The following is a 13,384-nucleotide window of genomic DNA, read 5'->3' on the forward strand; positions in this document are numbered from 1 at the left end:
AAAGATCAGCAAACATATTGCACCATTAGGCTTCCTAGGCAAGAACCTACTTCAGCAAATACATGAAGTGGAGAGACAAGATGTTGAAGGGTGCTTGGGTAAGATACGTTTTGTAACCTGAAACCATGCACAGTTTCAGGATATGTTCCTTTTCGTTTAAAATAAGACCACTCCCCCAAATGGACACACAAGATCCAGGTATCCCTAACACCCCAATTTTTAAGCACATGAGTACCTGGTGAGTACAGTGTGGCACAGGAACGGGCAGTTCCAACTAATTTGAAAGTAGCAGCCCTACGCTGGTATCTGTTTACAGTTCCCTGGCTGGGAATTTCTCCACTTTCCCCCCAACTTTTTAAAAAGAAATTTCTCTCTTCCCCGCAATCTACCAATGCACCTCCTCAACAACGCCCAAGGTATGAAACACAGGCTTTTAACCCCCACCAATCCCCCTTCTCCTCCCCCTTGACCCGCCTCACCGCTGAATCATCTTCCTTAATGTACTCAGCGGAGATACCGCTGGAGAGATAAGAATCCAGCTGAGATGCAGCAGACCCGCCGGCAGAGAGAGCAACGCGCCCAGGTGAGCGTCGTAGGGAGCGGAGAGCTTCCCCGCTGATTGGCTAACTTTGCAAGTCCCAACTGGGCCGGGCCCCTCCCCGTCTCCCCGCTGAATAACGGCTCCAGGTTGGTCCGTTCCGCGGGTTCTAACGCGCCGCATCTCCCCCGCCCGCGGAGTACTCAGAAGTGGGCGGGACTTGTTGAAGCAGAGCAAAGTGGTCGACGGAGCAGCAGGGACTACTGAATTATGCTCCGTGTCGCGATATAAATTGTCGGGGTTTTATTTTTGTTTTGCAAAGTTGCATTTATGTTTTTATTTGCAGCTATATGGTGTTCCCTCCCCCTGCAAAATTGCATTTATGTGTTTCTTTATTTGAAATTATGTGTTTTATATTAACTTTATTCGGTGTGGTGCATCTGCCCGAGTTAGTCCTATCTATCCAGTTGAGGACAGGTTTTTCTCCAGTTGAGAACTGTTCAGGTCACTAATGTTTGTTTGCATGGATTATTTTCAGGGAGACTGGATGGAACCATGAACTGACTTCATCTCTGAAACTATTATTTATTTCTAGAGCACCTGCAGAAGCAAGATGCTGTACATAAAGAACAACAGATGCAACTCCCCTGCTCTCAGTCTTACAAGCTTAAGAAACTAGATAGCAAGGGCAGGGGGTTGATAGTAGAGGTACAAGATCTCTTTGAGAAGATCAAAGTGAGATAAAAGCTCCATTCACACATTATGTTCAACATATGTATAACCTGTGTGCAGACATAGTTATTTACCAGTTGTATTCAACACTACAGTAGTATGCTTCCTGTCTGTACACTACATTAGAGCAGCTTGTATTTACAGTCATACCTTGCTAACCGTCGTTGTGAGTATCCAGGACTGGGAAATTGTGACTGGTGTCACCAACCATGACCTGAGTAATAGGTTTGGTGAGATTTTTGTGTGATGGGGGGATTCCCCACAATTTGGGGTGGGGGGTGGGGTTCAGATGTTCAATCTGCTCATTCCTCTTGCTGGTCTTGTAGTAGCAAGCATAACTTGTCCCCTTAACTAAGCAGGGTCTGCCCTGGTTGCATATGAATGGGAGACTTGATGTGTGAGCACTGCAAGATATTCCCCTCAGGGGATGGAACCGCCACTCTGGGAAGAGCAGAAGGTTTCAAGTTCCCTCCCTGGCTTCTCCAAGATAGGGCTGAGAGAGATTCTTGCCTACAACCTTGGAGAAGCCGCTGCCAGTCTGTGTAAGCAATACTGAGCTAGATGGACCTATAGTCTGGCTTCCATAGGCAGCTTCCTATGTTCCTATCTCCTCATGATTTAAAGTGACTTTTGAATGGTTTGGGGGGGTTCAAAAGTGCCTTCAAGCAATTCGGGGAGGGTTCAAAATTTTCCAGAGGTCCAATTTGCTCACTCCTTTTGCTTATTCTTGGTGATTTTAAGGGATTCTGGGTGATTTTTGGCAATTATTTGTATTTTGTCCTTGATTTTTTTGGCCTTTTCACAACCACAGTTCCCCTAATCCCCTGTTTCCCATCAATTTCAATTGCTTGCCAACCGCAAATTTGCCAACAGCGAGGTTTTGCTGGAACAGAACCCTCACAGTTGGCAAGGGGTGACTGTATATTCACTTTTAAAATGAATTCAGGTACAGTCATTCACACAAACATATGAGTGTATAGACACCTGTAGGCATGTATAATGCAAATATCTGAATAGAGCAAAAGCAATGTGTGCAAAGTCCTGGGGTGCCCACCCTTGGCTCAAGAGGTTCCCCCCTCCTGCTACCCTGAGCTCAGAATGGGATACAGAAATTCACAGAAAGGAGACACTTTTTTTAGAAAATCAGAAAAACTCGATACTGTACTGGTTGTTTATAATTGATTGCACTTTGAGGAATGTGGTCCTTTATGTAAAATGTTTGATAAAACATTATCCATTAGCTATATGCTCATTTATATTCTAAACTCCACTTACTGGATGCCCTAAATATAAATGTTTCTAGATGAAACATCAGGAATGCCAACTGACTGACTGGCTCTTGAGGTAAATAATATGTTGGTTCAAGTCCAACAATGCAATGAAATAGCTTTCATTTTCTATGTGTGGGCAAGATCATTTGAAACCCCACAGAGGAGGCGAAGCCCCTGGATTGGGGAAGCAATTTGAAGTGAGGAAAGCATTAAGCACCCCTTTCTCCCCACCCAGTCACTCCCCCAAAGCTGTATTTCTTCAAAAAACTAAAACTAGTGTTGAGACTTTAATGGGTACATTATTGCCTAACATGTGGCTAGCCCCTTCCACTGTGCCTGACCATGCACTGGAGATAAAGTGCTGTCTATAGTCATATTATTAACAGCAACACTAGTATTCTATAATTCTCTGCACAAAAACTGATTAACTTCAGAAATCCAAATGGGTTTACTCTGAAATAAGTCCCACTGTGTTCAACAGGGCTTCCTTTTATGTTAGAATTGCAGTTAGCGTGATGATGCCTTTACCGGCCAGGTTTCTCAAAGTAAGAGGTGAGCCTCAAAGTTGCATTTTAACAAATATTGGGTGTGATTCTGGCCAGAATTAAGAACTTTAAGTCCCTTTGGTTTCAGTGGGAGAAGAACTCTTTTGCTTTGAAATTGACAGAGCTTAATCTTGAGTGGATCATGCCAGCTATAAATCGTGCTCTAGAATGTTATTCTAGAGCAGCAAGTGCTACACTATATAATTATACCATGTCCACATAAGATAACATTTGGGTGTACTATAACTGCAGATATTTTGTTCATTATATGTTCAGTTACAAAATATTAAGTACACAAGAATACTTTTAACAAAACAGTAGCCTATTCTCTAGCCTTCCTACTTAGGACATCACAGCTTATTTACACGTTAAGAGAACTTTTTCATGAACAGCAACTTCAGGTATGAAATAGTAAGGAAAATGATGATCATGCAAGCAAGTGCAAGGTGATTCTGCCACAGGCCCCACGCAGTTGCATCGATTCCTTGGGATTTCAGATATTGTTCTCCAGTACACCTGCAAAGAAGCACCAGCAGAGGTTTTAAGAATCCACCCTTTGTTTGCTATGTATTATATCAAGGGTAGGCAGATTGCAATCTACTGCTAGACTACTGGGCAACTTGCAGTATATCAGGAAGGACCACAGCAGAAACAACAAAAAGACATTTCTGGCCTATCTTCCAAAACAAAGATGACTTATATGATCACCATGCCTCTGTGGGTGACTGTGTGTCCTCCTTTAATAATTCTTGCATTTACAGTCCAATACAAACCAAATTCATAGCACATGGGAGGGGATCCTAGGGTTGGTGTTTTTAGGTGGGGTTTGTCTTTTGCCTCTCTGCCATGTTGTTTCAAGATGGCAGCCACACAAAGTATAAACACCCCTTTGTAACCCCTTTGCAATGGGTTTGATAGTAACCAATGTGCAATGGGTCTGATAAAAGACCATATCCACATCACATGGGAGGAGGTCCTGGAGGACCCTGGCAGGGCTATTCTTTCACTGGCCCACCATGGTGGTTCCAGTTGGAGGCCACTCCAAGTACAAGTAAAACCCCGCTGTAAAGCATGTGCCAACAGTTGGATACAAACAAAATTCATAGCATATAGAAGGCGGGTCCTGGTAAGAGTAGCATGTTAAAAGCGGAAAGTAGATTCCATTTGTTCTACTTAGAATTCTTTCTTTCTTTCTGTAGTAGACTGAAAGAAAGAAAGCTTGGTGGAACGAGAAACCAGGAGTTAGTTTTTGTGGGCAAGGAAGGGGAGGTCAGTTCTGGTACTAGAAAAACAATCCTAGAACTGAACATGTTCAGAGACACCCTGTACCTTTGTTTTATTCCTGCCTCCCAGAGCCACTGTTTTGCATCTGGTTCTAGGTGGGTTGTAATAAAACAAAGGAAAAAACCACAGTAGATCCCATAAGCCTGAAGTCTGCCTACTATTGTATCACTCCCATTTGGACTGACTTTTCATAAAATTTACAGACAAACGATAGCCAAAGTTGATAAAATGTACATGAGCTCTCTGCACACATACAAACACTCCATGAGGAATTGTTTTACATCTGTGGTTATTATATTGGCTTAGACACTTCATAATCCACCGTCAGTTTCAGTGAGATGCAACTACTGTACTTAAAAGCAGATGGGTGCTGACTGTGGAAGGGGCAGAGGTGCTCTTACCCCTGGACTTCCAGGCCAAAGTCCAGGGCCTGCACACCCCCTGGGGGCCTCCAAATCCTCCTTACTCTGTCCTGGGTGGCACTGGCCTGCCACTGTGCCAGGCAGCTGAATGTGACCTCTACTTTAGAATCAGAGGGGGACTGGGGAAAGAAATCTGTGGGGTAGGAATATGTCAAATTGTGTGTTGAAATGCTTCTGCTAATGCCTATTTGCAGAAATATACCTGTTTTATATTCTTACATTCTTGTGAGTTCAGTTGCCGTTTGTGCCCCGAAGACCCCATGTGTTAAAAATACTGCATGTGCCACAGTGTGGAGGCGGTGGGGGGGATGCGCTCCAAAGCAGGAGATGCGGGCCCTCCAAAGGCCTTTAGGTCCAGGCTCCAAAATTACCTAGCGGCACCTCTGGGAGGCAGGGAGCTTCCATGCCTGTATCATCACTGCTCCAATGACTTCACAGGGTTGTTGTGAAAGAGAAACTCAAGTATGTAGTACACTCACCGCTCTGGGCTCCTTGGAGGAAGAGCGGGATATAAATGTAATAAGTAATAATAATTAATAATAATGATGGGAGCAGCACTGGAACAGCAATGACACAGCTTAGTAGGCATGGATGGGCCCCACCTCCACAACCCGTGCCCAAGGTCTGTGCAGTGTACAAGCCACTGAGATTAATGCAAGCAGACTTTGTATATTTTAATACTGTATTTCCATTTTCTTATTTGCACTTAATGCAAAGCAGACACTACTGCTCACAGGGCCTGATCTGCCCCAGATGTTTCCAGTTCTGGATCCCTCATTTAAATGGTCTCGGGACTACAGCCAGCCATCATAAACCATCCTATAGTAGGTCATAATAATGACATATTATTTCCCTCCTCCCCCCACCCCCAAAGTTCTTGTTCTTCCGTATGTATCCCAAATGGTATGTGAGTGTGGCCAGCCCTCTTGCCAGAACTGTGCATGCCCCCAGCCTGATCGAGCAGGACTGGTTGGAATTAAAGGACTGGTACTTATGTCTGCATTGAGCCATCTAATGGCACAGTGGGGGAAATGACTTGACTAGCAAGCCAGAGGTTGCCGGTTCGATTCCCGGCTGGTACTATATCGAGCAGCAGCGATATAGGAAGATGCTGAAAGGCATCATCTCAAACTGTGCGGGAGGAGGCAATGGTCAACCCCTCCTGTATTTTACCAAAGACAACCACAGGGCTCTGTGGGCGCCAGGAGTCGACACCGACTCGATGGCGCAACTTTACCTTTACTTACATCTGCAGTTTGCTAACATCTGTACAGTTGGGGTGGCTCCAGCTTCCGTTTGTTGCAAGGTTACAGAAATCTAGACCAGTAAACTCATTAATCTGCATTGCCTTTGAAGAGAAGGAACAAAACAGAACGATATAAAAACACGTCAAAGCAAGAGAGCTTGGTTTCATTGCACCAGTGCCATCAGTGCTGTCGTTTGGGTGGTATTCTTTTCTCCTGGCTGGTCTAAGCTAGAGAATAAGCTGTGAGGGTAGAAGTCCTTTGTTTAGTGCTCAACTTGGTTAAAAAGTCGCTGGGAGCTGATTCAGACAATACAGTTATGAAGGGGACGGGCTGTTGGGACGCCTGTTGGGACATCCTTGGCAGACGTCTTGATGCTATACCGGCGCACCCCTTTATTGCTTGGACTGTTCATCGGAATGGCCCCCTCTACTGCCGCTTCAAATATTAACAATTTAAACAATTAAGGGCCATTTGGACAAATATAATGCATTGGACAAATGCCAAAAGGCCATTGGGATGAATGGCTCCCACGATGCAATCGAGGGAAGGGCATCTCCTTCATAATTGCGTGCTGTGGCCAACCAGCTCAGGGTGGACCTAGGTAAACCATTACTCTTTAGCCTCCGCCCACATCTGAAGTAGGGCATTCTTAATACAGGCCTACCTATCAGGATTGTTGTGAGGAGTACTGAGAGTGTACGTGACATGAATTCCCTGGCTTGAGGGAGACCAACCTCAAGCTCTCTAGCTGTTACATAGGAAGCTGCCATATACTGAGTCAGACCATCAGTCCATCCAGCTCAGTATTGACTACACAGACTGGCAGCGGCTTCTTCAAGGTTGCAGGCAGGAATCTCTCTCAGCCCTATCTGGGAGATGCTGCCAGGGAGGGAACTTGAAACCTTCTGCTCTTCCCAGAGTGGCGGTTCCATCCCCTGAGCGGAATATCTTCCAGTGCTCACACATCAAGTCTCCCATTTATATGCAACCAGGGCAGACCCTGCTTAGCTAAGGGGACAAGTCATGCTTGCGTTGCTACCACAAGACCAGCTCTCCTCTTGTTGGACTACAACTCCCATCACCCCCAGCTGCAATAAGTTGCAATGGGAGTTGTAGTCCAACAGTAGCTGAAGAGCCTCAGGTTGGACACCCCATCTTAGGGCATACAAGCACGTTTACTGCAGTTCGAAGTTAGAGCTGAATCTCTGATAACAAGGTGTCTTACAGAACCCTAAAGATTAATACATCTTTAACTATGACTGTGGGCTATGATTGGTTAGATTTTAAGGAGCGAAAAGCTTTGGTGCCATAGACTAACATGGCCTCTGGCTGGTCTTGTAGCAAGCATGAATTGTCTGCCTTGCTAAGCAGGGTCTGCCCTGGTTTATTTTTTGAATGGGAGACTACATTTGTGAGCACTGTAAGGTATTCCCCTTAGGGGATGGGGCCACTCTGGGAAGAGCATATTTACATAGGAACATAGGAAGCTGCCACATACTGAGTCAGACCATTGGTCTATCTAGCTCAGTATTGTCTTCACAGACTGGCAGTGGCTGCAGGTTGCAGACAGGAATCTCAGCCCTATCTTGGAGAAGCCAGGGAGGGAACTTGGAACTTTCTGCTTTTCCCAGAGCTTAGCATGATTGCGGCAGAAGGTTCCAAGCTCCCTCCCTGGCATCTCCAAGATAGGGCTGAGAGAGAGACTCCTGCCTGCAACCTTGGAGAAGTTGCTGCCAGTCTGTGTAGACAATACTGAGCTAGATAGACCAATAGTCTGACTCAGTATATGGCAGCTTCCTATGTTCCTATGTAAGGCCATTAGAGATGGAGATGTGCCTTTTTTTTTTTTTAAAGAACGCTTCTAAGCACAACACACGACACTTGAGCACTTACTGTCATGCCATATCGAGGGATGCTGAAGTACTGGAGCCAAGAAAGCCAAGACATTATACTGGTGAGATTTACCAACAGCCCGGAGAAAATCTGTATACAAATAAAACCATAACAGATCAAAACCCAGTTTTCAATGACACTTTGTAGTTTTATTTTACTATTAACATTAGGCTGAACAATTCTTCCATGAACGCCAGTAACTCCTTAGATGGTTATGTGTTCTTGCTGTTCCTTTTTTCTGTAACGCTTTGCATCAAGCAATCTCCAAGCACTGTATGCAAAGGTATAACCCTGAGCAGGTCCTATGTGAAATACAACATCCAAGAATTCCATTCAGTACTGATGCAAAAAAAGTGTGGGGGGGGGGATCAGAAAAGGTCAGCCTTGTCATTTGACTTAACTACATCGGGATGCATAAGCAACCGATGGCACCGGGATACATTTGCCTCCAATACAATGCATCCAGGTTGTTTTGATTCAATTGTTCCAAAAGCAGGTACTAGTCCACATTGCAGCAAGGCTGTCAAAAAATGACTGTAGTATGTTTTGGTACTACATCAAGACAAAGAGGACTTGTTTTTATTTTTCAAACATCTTGCTACCAGAAGTGGGGAGATTTATTAGGAAACTGCATTAGACATGTCAGCTTGAACAGACAACTAAGTACAGGCCAAGGTTCTTGCATGACTCAGCTGACAATCCACTCATGGAGCTGCGAGGGTTGAGACGCATCATCCCGGCCCCCAGAAATCCCACAACTCACCGTGCATGTGCACAGTGCATTGTGGGGGGGGGGGAGGTGCCTGTCATTGTTTCAGCACCAGCTCAGCTACAAGCAGCCGGTGCCGACACACAGTCAATTAAACAGGGTAAAGGGGGTGATTGCTCCTTTAACCTCATTTAACAGCCTGGCTGGTTAGCCGGGTTTGGCGCTGAGATGCTGCCAACGAGGGCCCCATGGCACCGGGCAGTTCCCATGGGCAGCCAAGTCCGGGCTTAGCGGCCCTGGCCCGGTCTTGGTTGCTTGTGAAAACAGCCTCACTCTGTGCCTGCTCCTTCCTTTCTCCCACACTTTTTAAAAGCAGAGGGCAAAAGAGCATCCTGCCAACTCACGAAAGGTCAAGTTGTGCCATCAAGTGGATGTCAGCTCCTGGTGACCACAGAGCCTTGTGCTTGTCTTTGGTAGAATACAGGAGGGGTTTACCATTGCCATCTCCCACACAGTATGAGATGATGCCTTTCAGCACCTTCCTATATTGCTGCTGCCCAATAGAGGTGCTTCCCATAGTCTGGGAAACACACCAGAGGGGTTTCGAACCGGCAACCTCTGGCTTGCTAGTCAAGTCATTTCCTTGCTGCGCCATTAGGTGGCTGTGCCACCTCACTGGTGCCCCAATAATCTGCTGTCTGAGGCAACAGCCTCACCTCTTCTCATGGAAGGGCTGTCCCTTAAAGCTACAGCATTACATTTCAGAGAAGCAGTTTCTCTCAAAGGCTTGATAAAATCAAAGACAAAAGAAACTTCCATTGCCTCTTCTGAGAAGAGGTTCCACAATCTGGGGACAACCAGCTTAAAAGGCTCACCTCTGGCAGCATTTCTCCAAACTCTGAGGTAGATGGCACAGACAGCAGGAGCAACTGACTGTCACCTCGCAGGCAGGATACTACGATGATGAATATTTATATACCACTTTTCAACAAAAGTTCCCAAAGCGGTTTACATAGATATAAATAAATAAAATGGCTCCCTGTCCCCAAAGGACTCCCAAGCTAAAAAAAAGAAACATATGACAGACACCAGCAACAGCCACTGGAAGGATGCTCTGCTGGGGATGGATAGGGCCAGTTGCTCTCCTCCTGCTCAATAAGGATAATCACCACTTTAAGGTGCCTCTTTGCTCACTTGACTGCTGATTTAATAGGGATAGCAGTGAACTCTCCCTATCACCCTAAATGTAAGTGTACTTACAATCATAAAAACAAATGAGATGGTCATGAGTAAATTTGCTACAGCTACCACACTCTGTCCTGCAGCAATAGCCAGCGCCATAGAAGTAGCTGTATAGGATACCATCATCAGGGTAAACATCATGATAAAGAAGGCCTCTGCCGTTGGTTTGAGACCTTAGGGAACAGAAAAAGAACCACCTTAGTGTTGGTATGCTCTTTGGCAAACATGGTACTCTATTACTAGTTACATTAGTTTCATACATGATGCAGAATATTCATGGCTGCAGAAGAGATTCATGGATCTCCCAATATGTTTTTTGTTTGTTCGGTTTTTTTACTTTAAAGGAGCTACAAAGGACTCTAATCTTTAGCAACACAGGACCCCTTGGAGAAGCAGGTTTAACCCTCATCCCTCATGACCTAAATTGCCCTCTCAAATATGCTACTAGATCTGCAGTAGAAAAATCCAGGTTTGATAGAGTAACCTTTTCACTGGAGAGGGGATGCTAATACTATCAGAAGGCCATTTAGATCAGAAAAACAGCCTAGCAAGAAAGGGTTAAATATCCAAATCCACTGGCACTGCTGCCCTAGTCAGTATCAAAGCCCCATGACCCACTTATAGTCAGTTAATGGAGAGCTGGTCTTGTCCATAAATTGGCCAAGCATAAATAGTCTGCTTTGCTAAGCAGTCTACCCTGGTTGGCATTTGGATGGGTGATCGCATGTGAGCACTGTAAGTTATTCCCCTTGGGGATGGGGCCATTCTGGGAAGAGCACCTGCATGCTTACACGCAGAAGGTTACAAGTTCCCTCCCTGGCATCTCCAAGATAGAGAATCCTGCCTCCAACCTTGGAGAAGCCACTGCCAGTCTGTGTAGACAATACTGAGCTAGATAGGCCAATGGTCTGATTCGGTATAAGGCAGCTTCCTATGACCTTCTCAGCCATAATGTGGCTTTTGAGATGCTACCCCATGTTTGATGGTGAGCTGGTCTGAAGCAATATTCTTGGTCAAGCAGTGGTCTCAAGCAATATTCTTAATAATAATGGCGGACATCTAGACTAATGCTGCAAGAGCACAACAAGCAAAGATGTGACCATGCACGAAGGTAATGTAGTTGAGCAGACGCTCAGAGCTGCTCAGCGTCTTGCACGCTTTGTCTGCCTGTGCAACAAGGAGAGTGGATAGTTCTGCATCATACCCTGCAATGAAACTGAACTGAGGAAGAGGTTTTATAGGAGGAGCCCACCCTGCTGCACCAGCACTAGTTAGAAATACAAGCTCCCAACTGAGCGGAACTGGGCACCATAACATTCTTGCACTTGTGCAACATGTTTGCACTAGGACAGCGTTAGTCTGGAGGTCAGCCAATAACAACAACAACAACTAAATAATTTGTCTGCTCCTCTCCTGCCCTGCTCACCTCAAGAAGATGTTCACAACCAACCAGAAGATCCTGCTTGCAAATTAATGTAAGAGCCCCTGGGTGCATTATTAACTACTTATTCTGGCAAGAAGGAATAGGGAAAGGGCAGGAAGCTCAAGACTAGGGATGTGCAAAAAATTTCAGGCACGATCTGTGCCTGAAATGAGCAATTTCGGGTGATTCGGGGCTGAACCGAATCACCCCCGATGGCCCCCGATATTTTTCAGGGCCGAGCCGAATCACCCGAATTTCGAGGCTGAAAAATTCGAGTGATTCGGCTCATGACCGATTTTGGGGGAATTTTTGAAGTTTTAGTGACTTTGGGGCAGTTCGGGGGCATAGCATGGGATCTGGGCAAAAAGAGTGGGGTGGGGTGGTAGTGCCTAATGGGTGCAGGCTACCACCCCAATTTCAGGGGGATTGGTCAAAGGGCTGGTTTTTGCGGAATTTCTGAGGTTTTCGTGTCTTTGGGGCAGATTGGGGCATATTGGGGCAGAAAGGGCAGAAGAGTGGGGTGGGGTGGTAGTGCCCAATGGGTGCAGGCTACCCATTTCAGGGGGATTGGGCAGAGGGCTGATTTTTTGGGGAATTTTTGAAGTTTTGGTGTCTTTGGGGCAGATTGGGGGCAGAAAGTGGATCTGCCCCAAAAGAGTGGGGTGGGCTGGTAGATAGTGCCTAATGGGTGGAGGCTACCACCCATCCCCAATTTCAGAGTGATTGGGCAGAGGGCTGAATTTTGATGAATTTTTGAGGTTTTTCTTCATAAGGTGCAGTGTGCTAGATTGATCCATTCATCATATTCTTAGTAAATGAGAGTGTGAAAAAGTGAAAGTGGGGTCATGAGAGTTGTTTAATTGAAAAAAATCTCATTTGCTATCATAGAATGAGAATTCACACCTCAGAAAATAAGGGAATAACATCCCTTCAGAAAAACTTCTGAGGGGATGGGTGAAATTGGGGACGGGTGGTAGCCTCCACCCATTAGGCACTATCTACCAGCCCACCCCACTCTTTTGGGGCAGATCCACTTTCTGCCCCCAATCTGCCCCAAAGACACCAAAACTTCAAAAATTCCCAAAAAAATCAGCCCTCTGCCCAATCCCCCTGAAATGGGGGTGGTAGCCTCCACCCAATAGGCACTACCACCCCACCCTACTCTTTTTGCCCAGATCCCATGCTATGCCCCTGAACTGCCCCAAAGTCACTAAAACTTCAAAAATTCCCCAAAAATCAGCCTTTTGTCCAATCCCCCTTAAATTGGGGTGGTAGCCTCCACCCATTGGGCACTACCACCCCACCCCAATATTTTGTCCCTGGGCCCCTTTTTCCCCCGAATCGATTCGGATTCGGATTAAATCCAAATCCGAATCGAATCAAGGGTGATTCGGGTGGCCCATATTCGGGCACAAAACAGAACAGGGGTGATTCGGTTCGGGTCCCGAACCGAATCACCGAAAATCCGAATTGCACACCCCTACTCAAGACCCGCTTCTGATCTCACCCTGGGTAGAACCTGGGCCAATCAATTCCTTAATAGCCCCACTTAATGAAGTAGGATTTGGAATCAGATCTCCTAGTTAGCTACTGCTGCTGCTGCTACAGATATGTATATATTGCTTTTCAACAAAAGTGCTCAAAGCGGCTTACACAGAAAAACAAACCATAAACAAATGGTTCCTTGTCCTCAAAGGGCTCACAATATTTTTTTTAATTAAGGTAGACTCCAGAAACCAGTATAGGGATGCTGTGCCGGGCTTGGATAGGGATGGTTGCTGTCCCTCTGCTAAATAGAATCACCACTTTAAAAGGTGCCACTTTGCTCAGTTAGCAGGGGTAACAACCACTGGAAAGGTGGTGGTTTAGATTCAACATTGTATCCATATTTGAGCTTTACAGGCATCAGGATAGTATACTTGCCTAACATAAAATAAACTATGCACGTGAAGAAGATGCTTGGTACGGTCCTCATGGGTATTAAATCAGCCATGAGCTTTGAGAAGAAATAGGCAGAAATTCTGTAGTATCCACTGATGTATTCATGTCTATAATATAATGACAGATTGTTACCAAGT

General features: G+C 45.6%; 2 protein-coding genes across 13 annotated transcripts in view; both read right to left on the reverse strand.

Moving 5' to 3' along the window:
* LOC128328414 (broad substrate specificity ATP-binding cassette transporter ABCG2-like) overlaps positions 1-697 on the reverse strand; it is a 46,188-nt gene extending 45,491 nt beyond the window's left edge. For 4 of the 7 annotated variants that reach the window (XR_008309194.1, XR_008309193.1, XM_053258386.1 and 1 more), the window contains exon 1: positions 480-696. Coding sequence is in view for 3 of the 7 variants with exons in the window: in XM_053258386.1 (XP_053114361.1) it covers positions 480-490 (11 nt within the window). In the remaining 4 variants the exon portion in view is untranslated. Of the gene's footprint in view, positions 1-235; positions 383-479 lie in introns of those variants that run through there. The other 3 variants (XM_053258389.1, XM_053258385.1, XM_053258388.1) reach the window with 3 other exon arrangements.
* Positions 698-2,436: 1,739 nt separating this feature from the next.
* LOC128327145 (broad substrate specificity ATP-binding cassette transporter ABCG2-like) overlaps positions 2,437-13,384 on the reverse strand; it is a 49,544-nt gene continuing 38,596 nt past the window's right edge. For all 6 annotated transcript variants that reach the window (XM_053255470.1, XM_053255471.1, XM_053255475.1 and 3 more), the window contains 5 exons: positions 13,230-13,354; positions 9,902-10,056; positions 7,933-8,022; positions 6,040-6,140; positions 2,437-3,602 (listed from right to left, as the gene is read on the reverse strand). In XM_053255470.1, the coding sequence (XP_053111445.1) occupies positions 3,455-3,602; positions 6,040-6,140; positions 7,933-8,022; positions 9,902-10,056; positions 13,230-13,354 (619 nt within the window). In that variant the 3' untranslated portion in view covers positions 2,437-3,454. The remainder of the gene's footprint in view (positions 3,603-6,039; positions 6,141-7,932; positions 8,023-9,901; positions 10,057-13,229; positions 13,355-13,384) is intronic.

Source organism: Hemicordylus capensis, chromosome 5, assembly GCF_027244095.1.
Source record: "Hemicordylus capensis ecotype Gifberg chromosome 5, rHemCap1.1.pri, whole genome shotgun sequence".
In the NCBI taxonomy this organism is placed as follows: Eukaryota; Metazoa; Chordata; class Lepidosauria; order Squamata; family Cordylidae; genus Hemicordylus; species Hemicordylus capensis.